Source organism: Pan paniscus, chromosome 18 (genome assembly GCF_029289425.2).
Source record: "Pan paniscus chromosome 18, NHGRI_mPanPan1-v2.0_pri, whole genome shotgun sequence".
In the NCBI taxonomy this organism is placed as follows: Eukaryota; Metazoa; Chordata; class Mammalia; order Primates; family Hominidae; genus Pan; species Pan paniscus.
In genome coordinates this window covers 33743982-33765914 of record NC_073267.2, presented here as the reverse complement: position 1 = coordinate 33765914, position 21933 = coordinate 33743982, and the positions used below count along the sequence as shown (strand labels likewise).

Sequence of the window (21933 nt, the reverse complement as noted above, 5' to 3'; positions counted from 1 at the left end):
GCTTGCTCAATGGATCAAGACCCTCTCACGGGGACCCCCTTAGAGTTGTGAGCCCTTAAAAGGGACAGGGATTGCTCACTTGGGGAGTCGGTTTTTGAGATGTGAGTCTTGCCAATGCTCCCAGCCGAATAAAACCCTTCCTTCAACTCGGTGTCTGAGGGGTTTTGTCTGTGGCTTGTCCTGCTACAACAGGACATGTATGAAGTCACGTGGAGCACAGAATAGACCATCAGAAAGTGAGAGAGAGGTCTGGGGGAGAGTTGGTGACATTTACTAGATAAAGACCCTAGGGAAAGCAGATTGGGGCAAGAAAGGGATGAGTTGGATTTGAGCAGAGGAGCCTTGGGCCATCCGTCCAGGGGCAGGATGTGAGGGGAGCTGAGAGCCCGGCTGCAGCTACAGGGAGACTGGCAATTGGGAGGCGTCCTGAGCAGCACATGGGAGAAGCTCCTAGAAGAGAGGACCCTCTGACTTTCTCAACCTTACCCTACTCTCCCCACTGCCTCCGCCATCTAGAAACTTCCAGAATTTCAGGCCCCAACAAGCCTACGATGGAGGAGGTTCTCCTGTATCCACTCCTTTTTCTTTCTTTCTTTCTTTTTTATTTTTGAGACGGAGTTTCGCTCTGTCGCCCAGGCTGGAGTGCGGTGAGGCGATCTCGGCTCACTGCAAACTCCGCCTCGCGCGTTCAAGCGATACTCCTGCCTCAGCCTCCCCAGTAGCTGGGATTACAGGTGCACGCCACCACACCTGGCTGTTTTTTTGTGTGTTTTTAGTGGAGACGGGGTTTCACCATGTTGGTGAGGCTGGTCTCGAACTTCTGACCTCAGTTGTTCCGCTGGCCTCGGCCTCCCAAACTGCGGATTACAAGCGTGAGCCACTGCGCCACGCCCACTCCATTGGTTTTTTACACTCAACATTGGGAAGAGACTGCTGTTGCCCTGTTTCTGAGATAACAAGGACAAAACGAGAGAGTGATGAGCTGGAGCCCGATTATAAAACGGTCCACAGACGAAAACTAATGCCTGAGTTCAGTAAGGCCGAGAGGCCAGCTCACTCCCGCGAGGCGCTCTTTTGTTCGTGCAAACCGGGGCGGAGCTCTCTGCTGCACCGCCTCGCCGGGCCGGGGACTAAACATGCGCGGCTAGTTTTCAAGGCCGGCCTCTGTATTAGTCACCGCGGCCATTTTGGATGCGGGTACGGAGAGAGCGCGGACTGGAGATACCGGGGGCGTTGTCTTGGGCACGACTGCGTAGGGGCAAAGGTCGAGTACCCGCGCCGCCGCCATTTTTTATGAGGGCATATTCCATTTCTGATTATACACCCGCTGCCATCGGCACCGTTAGTTTCCATGCCCTCTAGTGCGCCCTCGGGGGCCCTAGTAACCTCCCTCCTTCCCTTGGGCCCGGGCCAGGGAGGCTTTCTCGGGCGCAGGAGGTTCCGCAGGCCCAGGCCAGGCCAGGGAAGGCAGCCGATCCGTCGTCGGGGTTGACAGTCACCATGGCGCCGCCTCTGGCCCCGCTCCCTCCCCGGGACCCAAACGGGGCCGGACCCGAGTGGAGGGAGCCGGGGGCTGTGAGCTTCGCGGACGTGGCCGTGTACTTCTGCCGGGAGGAGTGGGGCTGCTTGCGGCCAGCGCAGAGGGCCCTGTACCGGGACGTGATGCGGGAGACCTACGGCCACCTGAGCGCTCTCGGTGAGAGCCCCACCTGCTCGCCTGAGCCCTGCGCCCCCACAGGCCCTGCCGCGCCTCTGGGAGCTGCGCGTGAAGTTGGGGGCCCCGGGGCCGGGCAGGTGGCCTCCCCGCAGCGTGGGGTTTGCGTTCTTCTTCCCTAGGAATCGGAGGCAACAAGCCAGCTCTCATCTCCTGGGTGGAGGAGGAGGCCGAACTGTGGGGTCCGGCTGCCCAGGATCCGGAGGTGGCGAAATGTCAGACACAAACGGACCCAGGTGGAGTATCGGGTGCTCAGTCCCATGGGGACTTCTCTGTTCCTGTCCCATCCCGGTACCCTCTGCCACCTCCAGCTACCTGCTTAGCAGTTTCCTCTCTGAACTGCCTTCTCAACTGCGACGACGAGGCTGAGACCCTGCGTGGCTCCCGGATGCAGCCTAGAAAGGAGCTGTGATTTGGGCTCTGGCCCTGCCATACCCGCCTCTGAGTCCTCACCTCTGCGTGGTCACTACACTCTGGGGGCTTTTTTTGGTGTTTTTGTTTTAGAGACAGGGTCTCGCTTTGTTGCCTAGGCTGAGTGCAGTGGCGGCATCATAGCTCACTGTAGCCTGGAACTCCCGGGCTTAAGCAGTCCTTCCACCTGGGCCTCCAGCGTAGCTAAGACTGTACAGGTGCTCGCCATGAAGCCTGGGTAATTTTTTTTTTTAGACAGTTTTACTCCGTTGCCCAGGCTGGAGTGCAGTGGTGCCATCTCAGTTCACTGCAACCTCCCACTCCCAGGTTCAAGTAATTCTCCTGTCTCAACCTCCCAAGTAGCTGGGATTACAGGCGCCCGCCACCACGCCTGCTTAAATTTTTTTTTTTTTTTTTGAGACAGAGTCTCGCTCTGCCGCGCAGGCTGGAGTGCAGTGGCGCCATCTCGGCTCAGTGCAAGCTCCGCCTCCCTGGTTCACGCCATTCTCCCGCCTCAGCCTCCCCAGTAGCTGGGACGACAGGCGCCCGCCACCACGCCCGGCTAATTTTGTTTTTGTGTTTTTAGTAGAGATGGGGCTTCACCATGTTAGCCAGGCTGGTCTCGAACTTCTGACTTTGTGATCTGCCCGCCTCGGCCTCCCAAAGTGCTGGGACTACAGGCGTGAGCCACCGCGCCCAGCCAATTTTTTGTATTTTTAGTAGAGACAGGGTTTCACTATGTCGCCCAGGCTGGTCTTTAACTCCTGGGGCTAAGCGATTCGCCTGCTTCGGCCTTCCAAAGTGACCCACTGCGTCTGGCCTAATTGTTTTAAATTGTTATGTAATATATATATTTTATAGAGGGGGTCTTGGCTCTCGGTGTGTTGCCCAGGCTGGTCCTGAAATCCTAGGCTGATCCTCCTTCTCTACCTCCCAAAGCGCTGGGATTACCGCCTTGAGCCCCCACGCCCAGTCTCTTAAACTCTGTTGACTCTACCTCCACCTCAGGACCCACCCCTGCCGTTCACCTGCAGGCTGGTTCCTTTCTCCCCGTCCGCCCCCCTTTTTTTCTTTCATTTCTTGCCTCAGCCTTTGCAGAGTATCCAGCCCCACTGAACTTGGCCATGCCCTCCTGGTTCTGCCTTTCTTGCTGTTCCTGCTGCCTGGAACATCCTCAGGTGTCCGTTCCTCCTTCTGGATCAGGCCCAGATGTTCATGTCATCTCTGCCCTTCCCCCGCCGTGACATTTCCCCAGCCCCGAGGCGGAATGGACTGTTCTCTCCCTCCCGGCTCTGTCTGGCTCTGCAGCCGAGGAACAGGTGTCACTCCTCCATCTCCCAGGAGCAGCCGGGGATCCAGCAGGCCTGTCCCTGTCCACGTGGGCTGTGGGATTCAAGGACCAGGATGAGCCGAGCCTGAACTCTCCCCTCTTTATCTCTCAGCAGATTCCAGAAACAAGAAAAAGGAAAGACAAAGGGAAGGGACGGGAGCCCTGGAGAAGCCCGACCCTGTGGCCGCCGGGTCTCCTGGGCTGAAGTCTCCCCAAGCCCCCTCGGCCGGGCCCCCTTATGGTTGGGAGCAGCTGTCCAAGGCACCGCACCGGGGACGCCCCTCCCTCTGTGCCCACCCCCCTGTCCCCCGAGCGGACCAGCGTCACGGCTGCTACGTGTGCGGGAAGAGCTTCGCCTGGCGCTCCACACTGGTGGAGCACGTCTACAGTCACACTGGCGAGAAGCCCTTCCACTGCACTGACTGCGGCAAGGGCTTCGGCCACGCTTCCTCCCTGAGCAAACACCGGGCCATCCATCGTGGGGAGCGGCCCCACCGCTGTCCGGAGTGTGGCCGGGCCTTCACGCAGCGCTCGGCGCTGACTTCGCACCTGCGCATCCACACCGGCGAGAAACCCTATGGCTGCGCCGACTGTGGCCGCCGCTTCAGCCAGAGCTCTGCCCTCTACCAGCACCGGCGCGTGCACAGCGGCGAGACCCCCTTCCCCTGCCCGGACTGCGGCCGCGCCTTCGCCTACCCCTCGGACCTGCGGCGCCACGTGCGCACCCACACCGGCGAGAAGCCCTACCCGTGCCCGGACTGCGGGCGCTGCTTCCGCCAGAGCTCGGAGATGGCAGCCCACAGGCGCACCCACAGCGGCGAGAAGCCCTACCCCTGCCCGCAGTGCGGCCGCCGCTTCGGCCAGAAGTCGGCCGTGGCCAAACACCAGTGGGTTCATCGGCCCGGGGCCGGGGGCCACAGGGGCCGGGTCGCCGGGCGTCTGTCTGTGACCCTGACCCCTGGCCACGGAGACCTGGACCCGCCCGTGGGCTTCCAGCTGTACCCGGAGATATTCCAGGAGTGTGGGTGACGGCCTTAAAAGTGACTATCTAGACATTACGGGAGGCCCGAGATGGGCTCAGGGGCCCGAACTTCTGCGGCGGCCTGCAGGGAGGTCCCAGAATCTACGGCAAGAGCTGGCCCTGGGGTGCGGACAGTCTGCTCTTGGGCCCTTAGCAGCCTCCTCTGCCAGCACCTTGCTCCCCACTGCCCAGGGCTCTCCAAGGCCCCCTCTACTGAGGCAGGGCTGAGTTGAGAACCCCCAGACCTACATAAGGGGAACCAAAAGCTGTTTCTCAGCCCAGAGGTGCTAAGAGGACTGAGGTAGAGGAGAACCTTGTTTTACCCATTGTCTTTTTAAATTTTTTATCATTATTTTTATTCTTGTGACCCTCCCAGAACACAATACTCATTGTCTTTTTATTTATTTATTTATTTATTTATTTATTTATTTATTTCTGAGACAGCTTCCTGCTCTGTCACCCAGGCTGGAGTGCAGTGGTGTGAACAGGGCTAACTGCAGCCTCAACCTGCAGTGCTCAAGGAATCCTCTCCCATCAGCGTTCCAAATATCTGAGACTACAGGCGGGCAACACTACGGCCAGCTAATTTTTAAATTTTACGTAGAGATGAGGTTCTCACTGTTGTCCAGGCTGGTCTCAAACTCCTTGGCTGAAGCGATCCTGTCGTCTCGGCTTCCGCAAGTGCTGGGATTACAGGCGTGAGCTACCACCATGCCTGGCTTCCATTGTCTTTGTGTGTGTGTGTGTGATGGGGTTTTGCTCTTGTTGCCCAGGCTGGAGTGCAATAGCACAATCTCAGCTCACTGCAACCTCTGCCTCCAGAGTTCAAGCAATTCTCCTTCCTCAGCCTCCCAAGTAGCTGGGACTACAGGCACCCACCACCTCCATTGTCTTTTTACTGCCCAAGTTAAAATCCTGTGACTGTGTACTGGATCTGGCCTGCGGTTGTCATATTTATTGATCTGAGTCCAGGCAGTGTTTTTAAGTGATATGAGTTAGTAGTGAAAATTGAAAAGGATATTTTGCAACCAAATACAGGTTTTCTGGTGTCTTTTGAAAAATCCAAAGATTTGGCAACTCGACCTAGGCTCCGACAAAACCACAGTTGTTGGGAGCTGAGCCGGAGCCAGAACTCACAATTCACCGTGGCCCGGCCACCCATCCCCACCACTCCCGTGGGCTCCTGACCAAGCACCACGTGCCATTCATCATGGCTTGCTTTTAGTGTTTTTGGTGTTTATCTTAAAGTACAGCGAAGAAGAAAGGGAAGTATTTCTTAGACCCACGTCTCTGTCCAAACAGGCCTTTCCATCTGGCATTTCCCGCTCATTTATATGACTTGCTGAGTTCCTATGGTCATTTGAGTTTGCAAACAGTGGTCTGTAGCACTCAGGTTTTCTGGAGTTGGAGAGAAAGGGTGGCAAGAGAGAAGTAAAAGTTGGTTTTATTTTAGATCTTTGCTTGTATTGCATTTTATGGTTTACAAAGTACTGTCTCTTCCATTGAATCATTTCACCTTCATAAGTGCTGAGAGAAACCCCTTGGTTGAAGAGGACAGCCTGGTCAGGAAGAGGCAGTCAGGACTGCCTTTCATCCCAAACCAAGGGGTGTGTCCGCCATCAGCCAACAGGCAGTTCCTGTTTTTGAATGGGAAGGTTTTGAGAGCTCCCTCCAGTCTTCTTTGGGCCTCCCTGAGATAGCCACATGCCTCAGGACTTCTTAGCCCTCCTAGACCCTGCCAGGAGGGCCTTATCACAGTTTTGAACTAGAAGAGATCTTCACTTTCCTAGGCTTTTACAGTTGGAGACACTGAGGCCAAGGAGGGCTAAGCAGCCTGTCCAGGGTCACACAGAGACCTCAGGGTTCTTAGCTGACTGCTGGCTTTACCCATCACTCCTGAGGCCTTCACTGGTGTCTCAGCCAGGGTTTTGCAGGCATCTGCCCCTCCCTGTGATAACACCCAGCCCTGACCTGGATGGGGTCAGACTAGCCCAGCATCAGTGAAGCCCACGTACCAGATGAGTTCTGACAAAGTGGCCATGTGACAGATCAGGTCAACTCAGAATCCAGGCAACGAGGAGAGTCCCAAGGCACACAGACCTTGCATTTTTCCTCTGTACCATCATGGGCAGAGCGGGGTAGGCCAGGAACACCTGGTGTTAGATTTGTAGCCAGGGGCGACTACCCATCTGTATCCCCAAGCTCTGCACAGAATCCCCACCCCCATTATCCATCTACCACTAATTCCTTTGTGGGCAGAGTCTAGCCATGGGCAGCCCCTGCCCTGCTCCTGGTTAGGACAACATCTCCCTGAGGAGAGCAAGGGCCTGTGACCTCTGCTGGCCTATGCAGAGTCACCCAGCTCAGCCCTGTGTCTGGCCTACCCAGGAAGGAAGAAACCAGATTCATCAACCTGGAAGGAGGTAGAAGTTTTGGAGAAAAGACACTGTTCCGGTGTCAAGTGAAGTAATGAACTGACTTTATTCCAACCTCATCTCCAATCCGACCCCACCAAGGTCTCTCTCTCCTTCAGCTTTTCTGGGGCGGGTTGACTCGTGCGCCACCTTATCACAGGGGCATATTGGGGTCAGAAGAGGAACCTTGGCAGTAGAAGATACCTTTGTACCAGTTTTTTTTTTTTTTAATTTTTTGTTTTTGAGATGGTGTCTCTCTCTGATGCCCAGGCTGGAGTGCAGTGGCATGATCTTGGCTCACTGCAACCTCTGCCTCCTGGGTTCAAGTGATTCTCCTGTCTCGGCCTCCCGAGTAGCTGGGATTACAGGTGTGCGCCACCACACCTGACCAGTTTTTGTATTTTTAATAGAGATGAGGTTTCACCATGTTGGCCAGGCTGGTCTTGAACTCCTGACCCCAAGTGATCTGCCTGCCTTGACCTCCCAAAGTGCTGGGATTACAGGCATGAGCCACTGCACCTGGCTATTTTTTGTATTTTTAGTAGAGATGGGGTTTCACCATGTTGGTCAGGCTGGTCTCCATTTCCTGACCTCACATGATCCGCCCGCCTCAGCCTTCCAGAGTGCTGGCATTACAGGCGTAAGCCACTGCACCCGGCTTTTGTACCAGGTTTTAATTCCCAGTGTACAACCTAGTTCCCTCCCCTAACCCTCAGCACAGCCTCCGGGAGGCCCAGCTTGCAACACCAGTTCTCAGCCCAGACTGACAGCCAGATCTTGGCCCTCAGCTTGCCACTTAAAGGTGCTATGATTATTATCTAGAGATCTCTGAGTGCTTTGAAGTTTGTAAAGCTTATTTAGGGCCTAGAAACCAGACCTGACTCCTCTGCTTCCTGCCCTCATGACCCAACTTTCCAGCATCTCATCAATTTTTTTTAGTGTCATGAAACCCTTCAGCCTCAGCCCCACCCCATTCTCAGCTCCTCATTTCTTTTTTATTTTTTCTTTCTTTTTTTTTTTTTGAGACGGAGTTTCGCTCTTGTTGCCCAGCTGGAGTGCAATGGCACAATCTCGGCTCACTGCATCCTCCGCCTCCTGGGTTCAAGCAATTCTCCTGCCTCAGCCTCCCGAGTAACTGGGATTACAGGCATGCGCCATCACGCCTGGCTATTTTTTGTATTTTTAGTAGAGATGGGGTTTCACCATGTTGGTCAGGCTGGTCTCCATTTCCTGAACTCAGGTGATCCGCCCTGAGCCTCAGCCTTCCAAAGTGCTGGGATTACAGGCATGAGCCACTGTGCCCAGCCAGCTCCTTGTTTCTTGGCACAGATATTTCCACCAGAGGTAGGGCCTCCTTTTCTCTCTGCTACCACAGGTCTTTGAGGGTCAGCCCCAGAAGCAATTGAAGTCAGGAAGGGGCTTTCCCAGGCTTCACTGTGCATTGAGGATATGCTTGTCTGCATCAACAGAATAAGCCACATCCAAGTGGCCAGCCAGAGTGAGAAGTAAAGGCCATGGCCACATGCCCATCCCTCGTCTGTCCAGGCCATTTAAGGGTGGGAGACCGGGTGCAGTGGCTCACGCCTGTAATCCCAGCACTTTGGGAGGCCGAGGTGGGCAGATCACCTGAGGTCAGTAGTTCAAGACCAGCCTAGCCAACATGGTGAAATCCCGTCTCTATTGAAAACACAAAAGTTAGCTGGGTGTGGTGGCGGGTGCCTATAATCCCAGCTACTCAGGAGGCTGAGGCATGAGAATTGCTTGAACCAGGGAGGTGGAGGTTACAGTGAGCCAAGATTGCGCCATTGCACTGTAGCCTGGGTGACCAGAGTGAAACTCCGTCTCGGGCCAGGCGCGGTGGCTCACACCTGTAATCCCAGCACGTTGGCAGGCTGAGGCGGGCGGATCATGAGGTCAGGAGATTGAGACCATCCTGGCTAACATGGTGAAACCCTGTCTCTACTAAAAATACAAAAAAATTAGCCGGGCAAGGTGGTGGGCGCCTGTAGTCCCAGCTACTCAGGAGGCTGAGGCAGAAGAATGGCGTGAACCCAGGAGGCGGAGGTTGCAGTGAGCTGAGATTGCACCACTGCACACTCCAGCCTGGATGACAAAGCGAGACTCTGTCTCAAAAAAAAAAAAAAAAAAAAAAAGTGAAACTCCGTCTCAAAAAATAATAATAATAAAATAAGGCTAGGTGTTGATCTGAGCTCCAAGACCCCTAAAACTCCTTGGAATGTTTGTGTATGTGTGTGTCTCTAGGAATAGGCATGTAGGCATGCAAAGATGTATATGACCCAAAGAAGTTAATACTAGGCTAGTATTTTCAAATAAGGCCTCCCTGATGCAGAATCACGAGGTTATCTTTTATTATTATTATCATTATTATTATTTTGAGACGGTCTTGTCTGTGTCACCCAGGTTAGAATGCAGTGGTGTGATCTTAGCTCACTGCAGCCTTGAATTCCTGGGCTCAAGCCATCCTCCCGCCTCAGTCCTGCATAAGCTGGGACTACAAGTGTGCACCATTATACCTGGCTAATTAAAAAAAAATTTTTTTTAGAGAAAAGTTCTCACTCTGTCATCCAGGCTGGTCTTTCTTTTGTTGTTATGGGTTTTTATTTTTGGAACCTGTCTCAGGAGCCCAGGCTGGTCTCAAACTCCTGACCTTGAGTGATCCTCCCATCTCAGCCTCCCAAAGTGCTGGGATTACAGGTGTGAACCACTGTGCCTGGCTGAGTGTCTTTTAAAAATGTAGGTTGCCAGGCGCAGTGGCTCATGCCTATAATCCCAGCACTTTGGGAGCCCAATGGGAGCAGATCACTTGAGCCCCAGAAGTTTAACACCAGTCTGGGCAACATGGCGAAAACCCATCTCTACAACAATTAGCTAGGCGTGGTGGCTTACACATGTAATCTCAGCACTTTGGGAGGCCGAGGTGGGTGGATCAGGAGGTCAAGAGATCAAGACCAGCCTGGCCAACATGGTGAAACCCCATTTCTACTAAAAACACAAAAATTAGCTGGGTGTGATTGCAGGCGCCTATAGTCTCAGCTACTCAGGAGGCTGAGGCAGGAGAATCACTTGAACCCAGGAGGCGGAGGTTGCAGTGAGCCGAGATCACGCCACTGCACTCCAGCCTGGTTGACACAGTGAGACCCCATCTCAAAAAAAAAAAAAAAAAAAAAAGAGAGAGAGATAAAGGCATGTCAGGCCAGGCAGTGACTCATGCCTGTAATCTCAGCACTTTGCTGAGTGACAGAAGAAGACTGACTCTGTCTCCAGAAAAAAACAGGCACGTTCAGAGAACAAAGATTCCATCCATTTAGCTGGAGCTAAGTGGGATCGTTTGCCTGTAGGGAAAGATGGGGGTTTGACTTTGAGAAGGTTGGTTTGCCATGGGCCTAGAAGGCCATGGGGGTACTGGCTATGAACACTTTTTTGAGACAGGGTCTCACTCTGTCGCCCAGGCTGGAGTGTAGTGGCATGATCTGGGCCCACTGCAGCCTCAACCTCCTGGACTCAAGTGATCCTCCCACCTCAGCCTCCCAAGTACCTGGGACCACACGCACTTGCCACCACGCCCAGCTAATAGAGCCCATGCCTCTATCTTAATGAGCCTTTGTTCTAGCTACTCTGTTCTATATAGGCTACACTTGCAAATCAAATTCCTCTGTCAATGACCTTCAATGCTATCTCTAAGAAATTCCTCCAGGAGCCTGTCTGTCCCATGCTAGAAGCCTCAGAACTGTGCCTCTGTGTTTTTATCCTGGACACAATCTGCCTAGAAGGTCTTCCCCAAACTCGTGTCAGCTGAATTCATACCTGGTATCTCTCTCCCCCAGCTTAGTGTAAACTTAGTGCAGGGACTTTATCTTGCCTCACCAATGTCTTCGCCACCCAAGAATAATGCTTGGCACACAAGAGGGGGCCAATACATTTTTATGAAATGAATGTAGACTTAGGATATGTGTCTATTTTTTGATATGTTTCCTGAGTGGTCAGTGTTCTTCCCCAGGATTCCCTGACTCCAAACCAGCCCTCTGTTAGGGACAAACTGCCCAAGAAACCTTCTTGGTGCTGTCCACCCATCCCCCAAGCCTCTTTACATTTCTAAGCCCTTACCTAGGCACCACGGTGAAGCCAGCAGACTTTGCTTATCAGACCTTGCTGCAATAAGCAAACCCCAATTACAAACCACCCACACTGCACAGGGGGAGGTCGTGGGAAACATAAACAAACTTTACCTACACCCTCCTGTAATAAACGTCACAAGGTAATATGTAGCAAAATTAACCAGCAAACAACCCCAGGATGCGGCCATACGAAAGAACTCCATCAAACTCCCCTCCCCAATATAAACCCCTCATTCTGTAAGCTTGGGGCTACTTCCTCTCTGACTTTAAAGGGAGCAGCCAGCAGGTTAATAAAAAGTTGCCTGCCTAACTTTGGGTCTATTTTTCCTTTCTCTCGGCTGACCTTACATTCTGGTGCCAAAACCCGGGAAGGGGATAGCCTCTGGCCAGGACTCACTCATTCACTCTCTCTGTCTGTCTCCCTCCCTACTCCCTACCCTATCACCCCTCTTCCAGCCAATCTCCCCTTCCCTGAACCTGCCAAAGACCCAGAGAATCTCCTAGACTCTCCCATTGCTGACGACTTCATCCACCACCTCCACCAGGGTGAGTAAAAAGAGACTGTTGCCGTTCCTCAGAACCCTTGACCATCCATCTCTCCATTTCCGAAAGACCCAGCGCTGGGCCAAGGGCTTCCTCCGGCCTGTGGGCCTCTGGTTCCTCCTCAGGGATGCCTGACACGGCAGTTACCTCCTCTATTCCGGACAAGTTCCGCAAGAAAAGGGACGCCCTCTCCCACTGTCCTTGTCAGCAGCAGTCTCTTCTTCCTCTACCCCCACCTCCTCCATTCCGCAATCTCAATGCTCTCGGGCTCCATTCAGAGGTCCGTTCTTTTTTTTTTTTTGAGAGACAGTCTCGCTCTGTCGCCCAGGCTGGAGTGCAGTGGCGCGATCTCGGCTCACTGCAAGCTCCGCCTCCTGGGTTCACGCCATTCTCCTGCCTCAGCCTCCCGAGTAGCTGGGACTACAGGCGCCCGCCACCACGCTCGGCTAATTTTTTGTATTTTCAGTAGAGACGGGGTTTTACCGTGTTAGCCAGGATGGTCTCGATCTCCTGACCTCATGATCCGCCCGCCTCGGCCTCCCAAAGTGCTGAGATTACAGGCGTGAGCCACCGCGCCCGGCCCAGAGGTCTGTTCTAAGAGGCTTATCTTTTACTGCAATACCACATGGCCTCAATACCAACTGGACAGTGGCTCCCAATGGCCCAAAAATAGCACTTTACAACTTTTGCCATCACAATCGGAAATGGTCTGAGATTCCTTATGTTCAGGTTTTCTTTAAGGGAGGAGACCACCCCTCATATTGTTTTATGCCCAATTTCTGCCTCCAAAGAAAGAAGAAGAAATGAAATCCACAAGCAGACAGCCCAGCGCCACACACTGGGCCCGGTAGTTAAAGATCAACCCCTGACCTAATCGGTTATCTTATCTATAGATTACAGACATTGTATAGAAAAGCACTGTGAAAATCCCTGTCCTGGGCCGGGCACGGTGGCTCACTCACGCCTGTAATCGCAGCACTTTGGGAGGCCGAGGCGGGTGGATCACGAGGGCAGGAGATTGAGACCATCCTGGCTAACATGGTGAAACCCCGTCTCTACTAAATGTACAAAAAATTAGCCGGGCGTGATGGTGGGCGCCTGTAGTCCCAGCTACTTGGGAGGCTGAGGCAGGAGAATGGTGTGAGCCCGGGAGACGGAGCTTGCAGTGAGCAGAGATCGCCCCACTGCACTCCAGCCTGGGCGACACAGAGAGACTCTGTCTCAAAAAAAAAGAAAATCCCTGTCCTGTTCTGTTCCGATCTAATTACCGGGGCATGCAGCCCCCAGTCATGTACCCCGTGCTTGCTCAATAGATCACAACCCTCTCACGTGGACCCCCTTAGAGTTGTGAGCCCTTAAAAGGGATAGGAATTGCTCACTCGGGGAGCTTGGTTGTTGGAGACGTGAGTCTTGCTGAAGCACCTGGCCGAATAAAGCCCTTCCTTCTTTAACTCGGTGTCTGAAGGGTTTTGTCTGCAGGTTGTCCTGCTACATCTTCACTCTCTGTAACTGCCATTCCCTCTGTCAGTCTTGTTCTACTTTCCAAATCCTCCTCGTCTGCTCCAAATCTGACTCGCCTCCTATCCCCCTCCCCACAGCCCCAGCTTAGGACGATTCCTCTTCCTTTGACTCTGCCAATTTTCCCCCTCCCCGACAGCATCACGATCCTCCACAGGAGCATCCTAATCCTCCACTGTATGTCCCCGTTCCAGCTCTACCCTTCTCCCCGTCTCTCAAACCACCCCACTTCTGACTCTGGTTCCTCTCCGTCTCCACCCCTCACCCGCTCTTGGGCCCAACATGTTCAGCAACCAGCTCCCTTACTTCCCCTTCAGGAAGTAGCAGGAGCTGAAAGTATTGTTAGAGTTTATGTTCCCTTCTCCCTCACTGATCTCTCTGTAATTAACAAAAGACTTGGTTCATTTCCAGAAGACCCTACCTCTTATATTAGGAAGTTTCAGTACCTTACCCAGTCTTATGAACTAACCTAGCATAACCCCTACATCATCCTCTCTTCTACCCTCACCCCAGAAGACCGAGACCATAACTGGACCCTAGATCAGGCACATGCTGATACCATTCATCACCAGGCTCCTGCCCAGCCTACTGGTGCAAAGGCAGTCCCCAACCAGGACCACCCTAGGATTATCAAGACGGGGCCTCTGGACGCCACCATCGAGACCACATGATTGTATGTCTCTTTGCAGGACTCCAAAAGTTTGCCTATAAAGCGGTAAACTATAAAAAACTTTCAGAAATCACCCAAGGTTCCTAACGAAAACCCAGCCCTTTTTCTCTCTGATTTAACTGAAGCCATGAGAAAATATACCAACCCAGACCCAGCCAGCCCAAAAAGAACCACTATTTTAAACCTTCAGTTTGTCTCCCAATATTTTAAACCTTCAGTTCATCTCCCAATCCACTCCGAATATTTGATGCAAGTTTCAGAAGCTTGACAATGGCCCTCAAACCCTACAATGAGACCTTCTTAATTTAGCCTTCAAAATCTTTAACAATCATAATGAGGAAAATAAGAGGCAAAAACAGGCGAAGTTTCAAATGCTTGCCTCTGCCATTAGAGGCCCTGCAGGCCCACGGGACCGCAGCTCCACACGGAAGCCTCCTAACAATTCACTTCCACCTGGCACCTGTTCCAAGTGTGGCAATAAAGGCCACTGGTCCAGACAATGCCCAAACCCAGGAAAGCCCACCAGGCCATGCCCCCTCTGTAGAGGACCCCACTGGAAGTCAGACTGTGAGTGGCCCCAGCAAGGACTGCCCCCATCCCCTCCTGAGCCAGCCAAAACCTCCTACTCGGATTTCATCGGCCTTGCCACTGAAGACTTCACGGTGCCCTGGAATGAACGCCCCCAGCAACTACCATCTCTTCATTCAAGCCAAAAGTAACCCTAATGGTGGCAAATGGGCCAGTATATATATTTTTAAAATTAATACCGGGACAAACTACTCTGCTTTACTTAATTTTTCAGGACCTACCCAGTCCTCCCAGGTCTCTGTTGTAGGAATTGACGGACAAGTCACCAAACCCCGAGCCACCCCTCCACTCTTCTGCTCCCTGCACAGTTTTTCCTTCACTCACTCTTCCTTAGTCCTGCCCTCATGTCCACCTCTGCTCCTGGGCAGAGATACCCTTTTCAAACTCCACACTATTCTCCACCTCCATGGTAACCTACTTAGAAATTCAACTTCCCCTGGGGCCTGGACTGTGACCCCAGCCTGAGTAGCATTAATAATCTACCCCCCGCGCTCTTCCAAATGAGAAATCCTTTCCTTCCCAGGGTTAGCAGGCTTCTTTAGAATATGGATTCTCAACTTTACCCTCCTAGCTTGCCCCCTCTATAAAGCGGCCAAACACCCTCTCGATGAACCCCTAAAACCCTCACATAACATACTCCCCAGCTTCTACAAACTCAAAACTGCTCGTCACTGCGCCAACTCTGTCCTTACCTATTATCTCCCAACCTTTCACTCTCTATACTTCCAAAAACTGAGGAATAACCCTCGATGTCTTAGGACAACAGGAAAAAAAATCCTCCTTCTTTTGCCCCTGTAACTTACCTCTCTAAACAACTAGATGACAGAGTCAAAGGGTGGCCAACCTGCCTTAAAGCACTAGCAGTGGTGGCCATTTTAGCTCTAAAAAGCAGGAAACTAACTTTCAGCCAGAATACCACCGTCCGCAGTCCTCATAATCTACAAGATCTCCTCTCCTCCTGAGCATTAGGCTCCCTTTCTCCTTCATGGATTCAATTACTCCATGCCTTTTTTTTTTTTTTTTTTTTTTGAGATGGAGTTTCGCTCTTGCCTCAGTGTCTTGCATAGCTGGGATTACAGGCGTGTGCCACCACGCCTGGCTAATTTTTGTATTTTTAGTAGAGAGGGGGTTTCACCATGTTGGCCAGGCTGGTCCCGAACTCTTGACCTCAGGTGATCCACCCGCCTCAGCCTCCCAAAGTGCTAGGATTACAGGCGTCAACCACCGCGCCCGGCTTACTCCACGCCTTCTTTATCAAAAATCCCAAATTCAGTCTTTTCAAAAGTGCTCCCCTCAACCCAGCATCCTTACTCCCTGTATCTTCTTCCCCTTCTACTCATTCTTATACTAACATCCTAGATCACCTGCAGCCACACTTTCTAAACATTTCCTCCCAGCCTCTCACCAACCCCAATGACCAGCTATTTATAGATAGCTCCTCTTCCGTACCCACTGGCTCCCCCAAAATTGCTGGGTATGCAGTTGTTTCCCTTGGCCGAGTAATTGAAGCTAAACCCCTACCTCCAGGAACCTCCTCTATCCCTCCTCTCCACAATATACAATGCAATCCCTGCCTCAGCCTGTAACTGGACTTCCACCCAAGTAACCTACCATCCCGAAATCCTCATTAACAGCCCCCTCGAACTCGACATGCAGGCATTAACAGAAATCTCCCCTCAGTTAGCTAATGAGTTGGGTCCAGCTGTTACAACCTTACATCCCTATTTACGCAACCTATCCCCCTACCACAGCTGTGATAAACCCGTATTAGGAGCCATAACAACCCACAAAATCTTATCCTATCCAGCACTGCTGTGCATCCAATGACATCTACCCTCTGGCATTCCCCTCAGCCACCTGAATTCCAAATTGCAACTTTACCCTACAACTCAAACCTCCCACCGAACATACTACTCTCAAAGCCGCCAACAAAAAAGACAGGCTTTATTTCTCTAGCCTCCACCTCCTTAACAAAATTAAGGGTACTGTAATGGCCAACACCTCCCCTGTTTATCCGTCTTCCCTTGACTCCCCTCTCCATGCACCATCCTTACCCTACACCCACCACCCGGGACTGTCTCCTTCTCCCAACATTCAACAACACTCCCACACGCATCTTAGTGGAAACAAAACGCTTCCTCTTACACTGGCAAAAAAAAGAACCCAAAAGCCTCCCAGCCTAAACCAAACACCCCTTTACAACCACTTACAGCAGCAGCCCTAGCCGGGACCCCAGAAGTATAAATGCATGAAAATAACAAAATGTATATCTTTTTAGCATACACACCAGTTCTCTCTAACAAAGCAAGGCATACATTTCCTATGCAGTACCTCAACTTATATTTGCCTCCCCTCTAACTGGATGGGCGCCTGCACACCCTGGTTTTCCTCAGTCCAAAAATCAACGTTGCCCCAGGAGACCAACCCCTACCAATCCCCGTTAATACCCCTATCTGACACCGCCGTGCTATACAACTCATACCTCTATTAGTAGACCTCGGAATAACTACAGGAGTTGGAACTGGGATTGCGGGATTAACCACCTCCGTTTCCTATTACCAATCCCTCTCCAAAGACCTCACAAATAGCTTGGAAAAAATAGCCAAATCCATTACAACTCTCCAATCACAAATAAATTATTTAGCAGCAATGGTTCTTCAAAACCACAGAGACTTAGACCTACTCACAGCCGAAAAAGGAGGACTCTGCCTTTTTCTAGATGAAAAGTGTTGCTTTTATCTTAACCAGTGTGGCTTAGTACAACATGCTGTAAAAAGACTAAAGGACTGAGCACAAAAAATTAAAGAAAACATCCCTTGATGGCCAGCGTGGCCCTCCTGGTCTTTTAATACCTAGTTTCCATAGCTAATGCCCCTTCTAGGCCCGGCCATAACCATTTTTCTTTTCCTAGCATTCGGCCCTTGTCTCCTACACCATCTCACCCAGTTTTTACAGGACCGTATCAGAGCCTTCACCTATGCGACAATACAAGATATAATGCTGCTCCAGGAATACCAATGGCTCCAAAAACTGTAGTCCCTACTGTCCAGCCTTCCCCCACAACCGTCGCCCCTTCCCAGCAAGAAGCAGCCAGACAATGGCACCCCTCTTCTATTACCTATTAAAGGGCTGGAATGTTAGGGACAAACTGCCCAAGAAAGCTTCTTGGTGCTGCCCACCCTTCCAGCAAGCCTCTTTACATTTCTAAGCCCTTATCTAGGTGCCGCGGTGAAGCCAGCAGACTTCACTTATCAGACCTTGCTGCAATAAGCAAACCCCAGGTACAAATCATCCACACCGCACAGGGGGAGGTTGTGGGAAACATAAACAAACTTTACCTACACCCTCCTGTAATAAACGTCACAAGGTAATATGTAGAAAAATTAACCAGCAAACAACCCCGAGATGCGGCCATACCAAAGAACTCCCTCAAACTCCCCTCCCCAATATAAACCCCTCATTCTGTAAGCTTGGGGCTGCTTCCTCTCTATTAGGGGAGCAGCTGGCAGATTAATAAAAAGTTGCCTGCCTAACTTTAGGTCTATTTTTCCTTTCTCTCAGCTGACCTTACACCCTCATCTCCTGGGAGTAGGAGGAAGCCCAGCTGTGAGTCAAAATGCCCAGGATCCCCAGGAAGGAGGAAGCCTAAGAGAAAGGCAGAAAGGGGAGAAGAGGGGATGACGTCTCCGTCCCAGCTGGAAGAGGATATTTTGTTGAGGAAGGAACGCTATTTATATGTTCCTTACTCCTGGTGTGACTCATTTTTGCTGACCTGAATTTATGACATTCCCTGGAGCCTGGCATCTTGACCTTCTCTTTCTCACTTTAAGGGAGGAGACCACCCCTCATATTGTCTTATGCCCAATTTCTGCCTCCAAAGAAATAAGAAGTAAAAACTAAAAGGCAGAAATGGAATCCACAGGCAGATAGCCCAGCACTGCACCCTGGTTAAAGATCAACCCCTGACCTAACTGCTTGTGTTATCTATAGATTGCCAGACATTGTATGGAAAAGCATTGTGAAAATCCCAGTCCTGTTCTGTTCCGTTCTGATTACCTGTGCATGCAGCCCCCAGTCACGTACCCACTGTTTGTTCAATCAATCATTACCCCCTCAGAGATGTGAGCCCTTAAAAGGGACAGGAATTGCTCACTCGGGGAGCTCGGTTTTTGGAGACGTGAATCCGCCGATGCTCCCAGCTGAATAAAGCCCTTGCCTTTCACAACTTGGTGTCTGAGGGGTTCTTGTCTGCGGCTCGTCCTGCTACAATTTTTTTTTTTTTTTTTTTTGAGACAGAGTCTTGCTCTGTTGCTCAGGCTAGAGGGCAGTGGTGTGATCTCTGCTCACTGCAGCCTCCACCTCCCAGGTTCAAGTGAGTCTCCTGCCTCAGCCTCCTGAGTAGCTGGGATTACAGGCACCTGCCACCACACCCGGCTAATTTTTAATTGTTTTTTAGTAGAGACGGGGTTTCACCATGTTGGCCAGGCTGGTAATGAACTCCTGACCTCAAGTGATCTGCCCCCCTCAGGCTCACAAAGTGCTGGGGTTACAGGTGTGAGGCACCACACCTGACCGAGACTGGGCTTCTTTTCTTTCTTTTTTTTTTTTTTTTGAGATGGCATTTTGCTCTTGTTGCCGAGGCTAGAGTGCAATGGCGCGATCTTGGCTCACCGCAACCTCTGCCTCCCGGGTTCAAGTGATTCTCCTGCCTCAGCCTCCTGAGTAGCTGGGATTACAGGCATGCGCCACCACGACTGGCTAATTTTGTATTTTTAGTAGAGATGGGGTTTCTCCATGTTGGTCAGGCTGGTCTCAAACTCCCGACCTCAGTTGATCGGCCCGCCTCAGCCTCCCAAAGTGCTGAGATTACAGGTGTGAGCCTCTGTGCCCGGCCTTTTTTTTTTTTAAAGATAGAGTCTCACTCTGTCACCAAGGCTCGGGTGCAGTGGTGTGATCTCGGCTCACTGCAACCTCCGCCTCCCGGGTTCGCACCATTCTCCTTCCTCAGCCTCTGGAGTAGCTGGGATTACAGGCATGTGCCACCACACCCAGCTAATTTTTGTATTTTTAGTGGAGATGGGGTTTCACCATGTTGGTCAGGCTGCTCTTGAACTCCTGATCTCAGGTGATCTGCCCTCCTTGGCCTCCCAAAGTGCTGGGATTACAGGCATGAGGCACCGCGCCCAGCACTTAATTTGACTGGTGACATCCCATGGGACTACAGTCAGGCTGCGCTATGAATCGGCCCATTCAGTGGCAGTGTGTGAATTCAAATTTAGGATGAAGAAAGTTCACCTTTCTGTCTCCAGGCCCCTAGGCCCTGGAACAGCTGCCTGTGTAGTTGATGGTGGCTCCTCTGGTTGGCCTTGAGGTGTGTGGGAATGTCACTGCCTGGTGAGCTCCTCAGTTGGCCAGCACTGTCTGGGGGTGGGGGATGAGGGTGGTTCCCAGGGGTACCCATCTGAATGCTGCTGTTGTGAAGGTTGATTCTGTCACCTGAATATGAGTAGGCCTTGGGGAGTTGACAGGGCCAGAGGTAAGTTATGAATCAGCAGTTTCCCAATGGCCACTCAGAAAAATGACACATTTGGAAGGGACCAGCAGGAGTCTATTTGGGAGCTGTCATAAGCCCTTGGTGTCAGAAACACTGACCTGGTCTCTGAGCCTTTGGCCAAGGCTCCCTGTAGCCAGACCTTCCCCAAATCTGCAGTCTCTGCCCGGCCTCAACATCTGGCACTCACTCAGCACCTCATTCCTGTCCCCAGTGCAGCCACACTTCGCCAGTACCTTCAGCCAGGCCTCAGGTACTCCGGGGAGTGACCCTTTGCCCGCAGCTGGTATAGCACCCACTTCTCCCACAACGAGGCCCACCCCTGCTTCCTGTTGCCCAGCGGGCCTGTGTTCCTTCACCTGTCCCCACTGCTGGCAATGCTTGAGCCAGGGGCCCTTCAGTGGATCCACTGGCCTGGTGACATGGACCTCAGAGGCTGACCTCCAGGATTGTGAACTCTGCCCCTGGTTCTTTCCCGGGAGGGTCCAGACCCCCAAGGGAGCTTCCAGGATCTCCCAGAGCTCTTCCAGACTGTGGGTAATGGGCACCACACTGAGGGGTGGGCACTGCAAGAGACAAAATGTCATTGCTTTTAAGGGAAGTTTTCAGTTTTCTCTTGTGTCCTTCCGAGGTCTGAGAGCCTGGGAGACCTAGGGCTGGGAACACACCCCCTGGGCAACAATGAATCCTTATGCCCCTCCCAAACTTTTTGCCTCCTCTCCCCAGGGTGAGAAAATAGCCCTTAGAGGCCCCAAGGGACCAGAATAAACACACTTAACAAAGTAATCCATGTCTTCCACCTGTTTGATGCCCCCCCAACCCACACAGATCTCCCCTTGAAAATTTTACTGCCCTAGCCAGATTTTCTTCGTCCTGTCATTTCTTTTAAAATTTATTGTTCTTGGCCAGGTGCAGTGGCTCACGCCTGTAATCCCAGCACTTTGTGAGGCCAAGGTGGGTGGATCGCCTGAGGTCAGGAGTTCAAGACCAGCCTGACCAACATGGTGAAACTCCATCTCTACTAAAAATACAAAATTAGCCGGGTGTGGTGGTGCATGCCTGTAGTCCCAACTACCCGGGGTGCTGAGGCAGAAGAATCGCTTGAACCCGGGAGGCAGAGGTTGCAGTGAGCAGAGATTGCGCCATTGCACTCCAGCCTGGGCAATAAGAGCAAAACTCCATCTCAAAAAAAAAAAAAAAAATTATGGTTATTTAAGAAATACAGGCCAGGCGTGGTGGCTCACACTTGTAATCCCAGCACTTTGGGAGGCAGAGATGAGCGGATCACGAGGTCAGGAGATTGAGACCATCCTGGCTAACACGGTGAAACCCCGTCTCTACTAGAAATACAGAAAAATTAGCCAGGCGTGGTGGTGGGCGTCTGTAGTCCCAGCTACTTGGGAGGCTGAGGCAGGAGAATGGCGTGAACCCGGGAGACAGAGCTTGCAGTGAGCTGAGATCGCGCCACTGCACTCCAGCCTGGGTGACAAAGTGAGACTCCGTCTCAAAAAAAAAAAAAAAAAAAAAAGAAAGAAATATAATGATCAGTAGCTGCACCACTAGAAAGATGGCAGAGCAAGAGCAAAGAAAAATCCCTTTGGTTCCAGAAAATCTCCTAAAAAATAGGAAGGCTTATCAAGCCCTCAAAGCCACCCAGGCAAAGCAGGCATTTTTGGCAAAGGAGCAGAGGAAAGGAAAAGGGCTCAGGTTTAAGTGACTGGAATCATTCCTACATGATTCCTGGCAGGAGAAACGTGACAAGGTGCACCTCAAGACAACTAGAAGTGCAACCTCACGCCTTGGAATTGCCAGATAAATGTTCCTTGGCCTTTGTTGTACACATCAAAAGGATTGATGGTGGGAGTTTACTGGTGCAGAGAACCATTGCAAGACTTTGCCTGAAGAAAATTTTTAGTGGTGTCTTTTAAAAAATGCTGCGTATAGTGGAACCTTATGTGACCTGAGGATTTCCAAATCTGAAGTCTGTCTGGGAATCATTTTGAAACATGGACAAGCCAAGGTCAAGAATAAGACCAT

The 21933-nt window shown here is 51.8% G+C and overlaps 1 protein-coding gene, 1 long non-coding RNA gene and 1 pseudogene across 3 annotated transcripts in view; 2 read left to right on the top strand and 1 right to left on the bottom strand.

Annotated features, from left to right (window-relative positions):
- Window positions 1–241: 241 nt before the first annotated feature.
- On the top strand, window positions 242–5928 carry ZNF764 (zinc finger protein 764). Of its 2 annotated transcripts, none has more exons than XM_008959595.4 (3): window positions 242–1696; window positions 1837–1950; window positions 3568–5928. In XM_008959595.4, exons 1-3 carry the CDS (start codon window positions 1501–1503, stop codon window positions 4482–4484), a joined length of 1227 nt encoding a protein of 408 aa, XP_008957843.4. In that variant the 5' UTR covers window positions 242–1500; the 3' UTR covers window positions 4485–5928. The 2 variants fall into 2 exon arrangements, with proteins under 2 accessions (XP_008957843.4, XP_008957844.4); XM_008959596.4 differs by having other exon boundaries at window positions 250–1696; window positions 3571–5928.
- The window catches only part of LOC134729292 (uncharacterized), a 19929-nt gene continuing 2864 nt past the window's right edge, over window positions 4869–21933 (bottom strand). Inside the window, exon 2 of the long non-coding RNA XR_010110261.1 lies at window positions 4869–5874. This is a non-coding gene — a long non-coding RNA (uncharacterized LOC134729292). The remainder of the gene's footprint in view (window positions 5875–21933) is intronic.
- LOC100981009 (ribosomal protein uL30-like) overlaps window positions 13338–21933 on the top strand; it is a 9152-nt pseudogene continuing 556 nt past the window's right edge.

Coding starts and splice junctions, on each gene's coding strand:
- ZNF764 (XM_008959595.4), top strand. CDS start 1,501: ATGGCGCCGCCTCTGGCCCCGCTCCCTCCCCGGGACCCAAACGGGGCC. Junction 1,697..1,836: donor CGGCCACCTGAGCGCTCTCG/GTGAGAGCCCCA, acceptor CTTCTTCCCTAG/GAATCGGAGGCAACAAGCCA. Junction 1,951..3,567: donor TCAGACACAAACGGACCCAG/GTGGAGTATCGG, acceptor TTTATCTCTCAG/CAGATTCCAGAAACAAGAAA.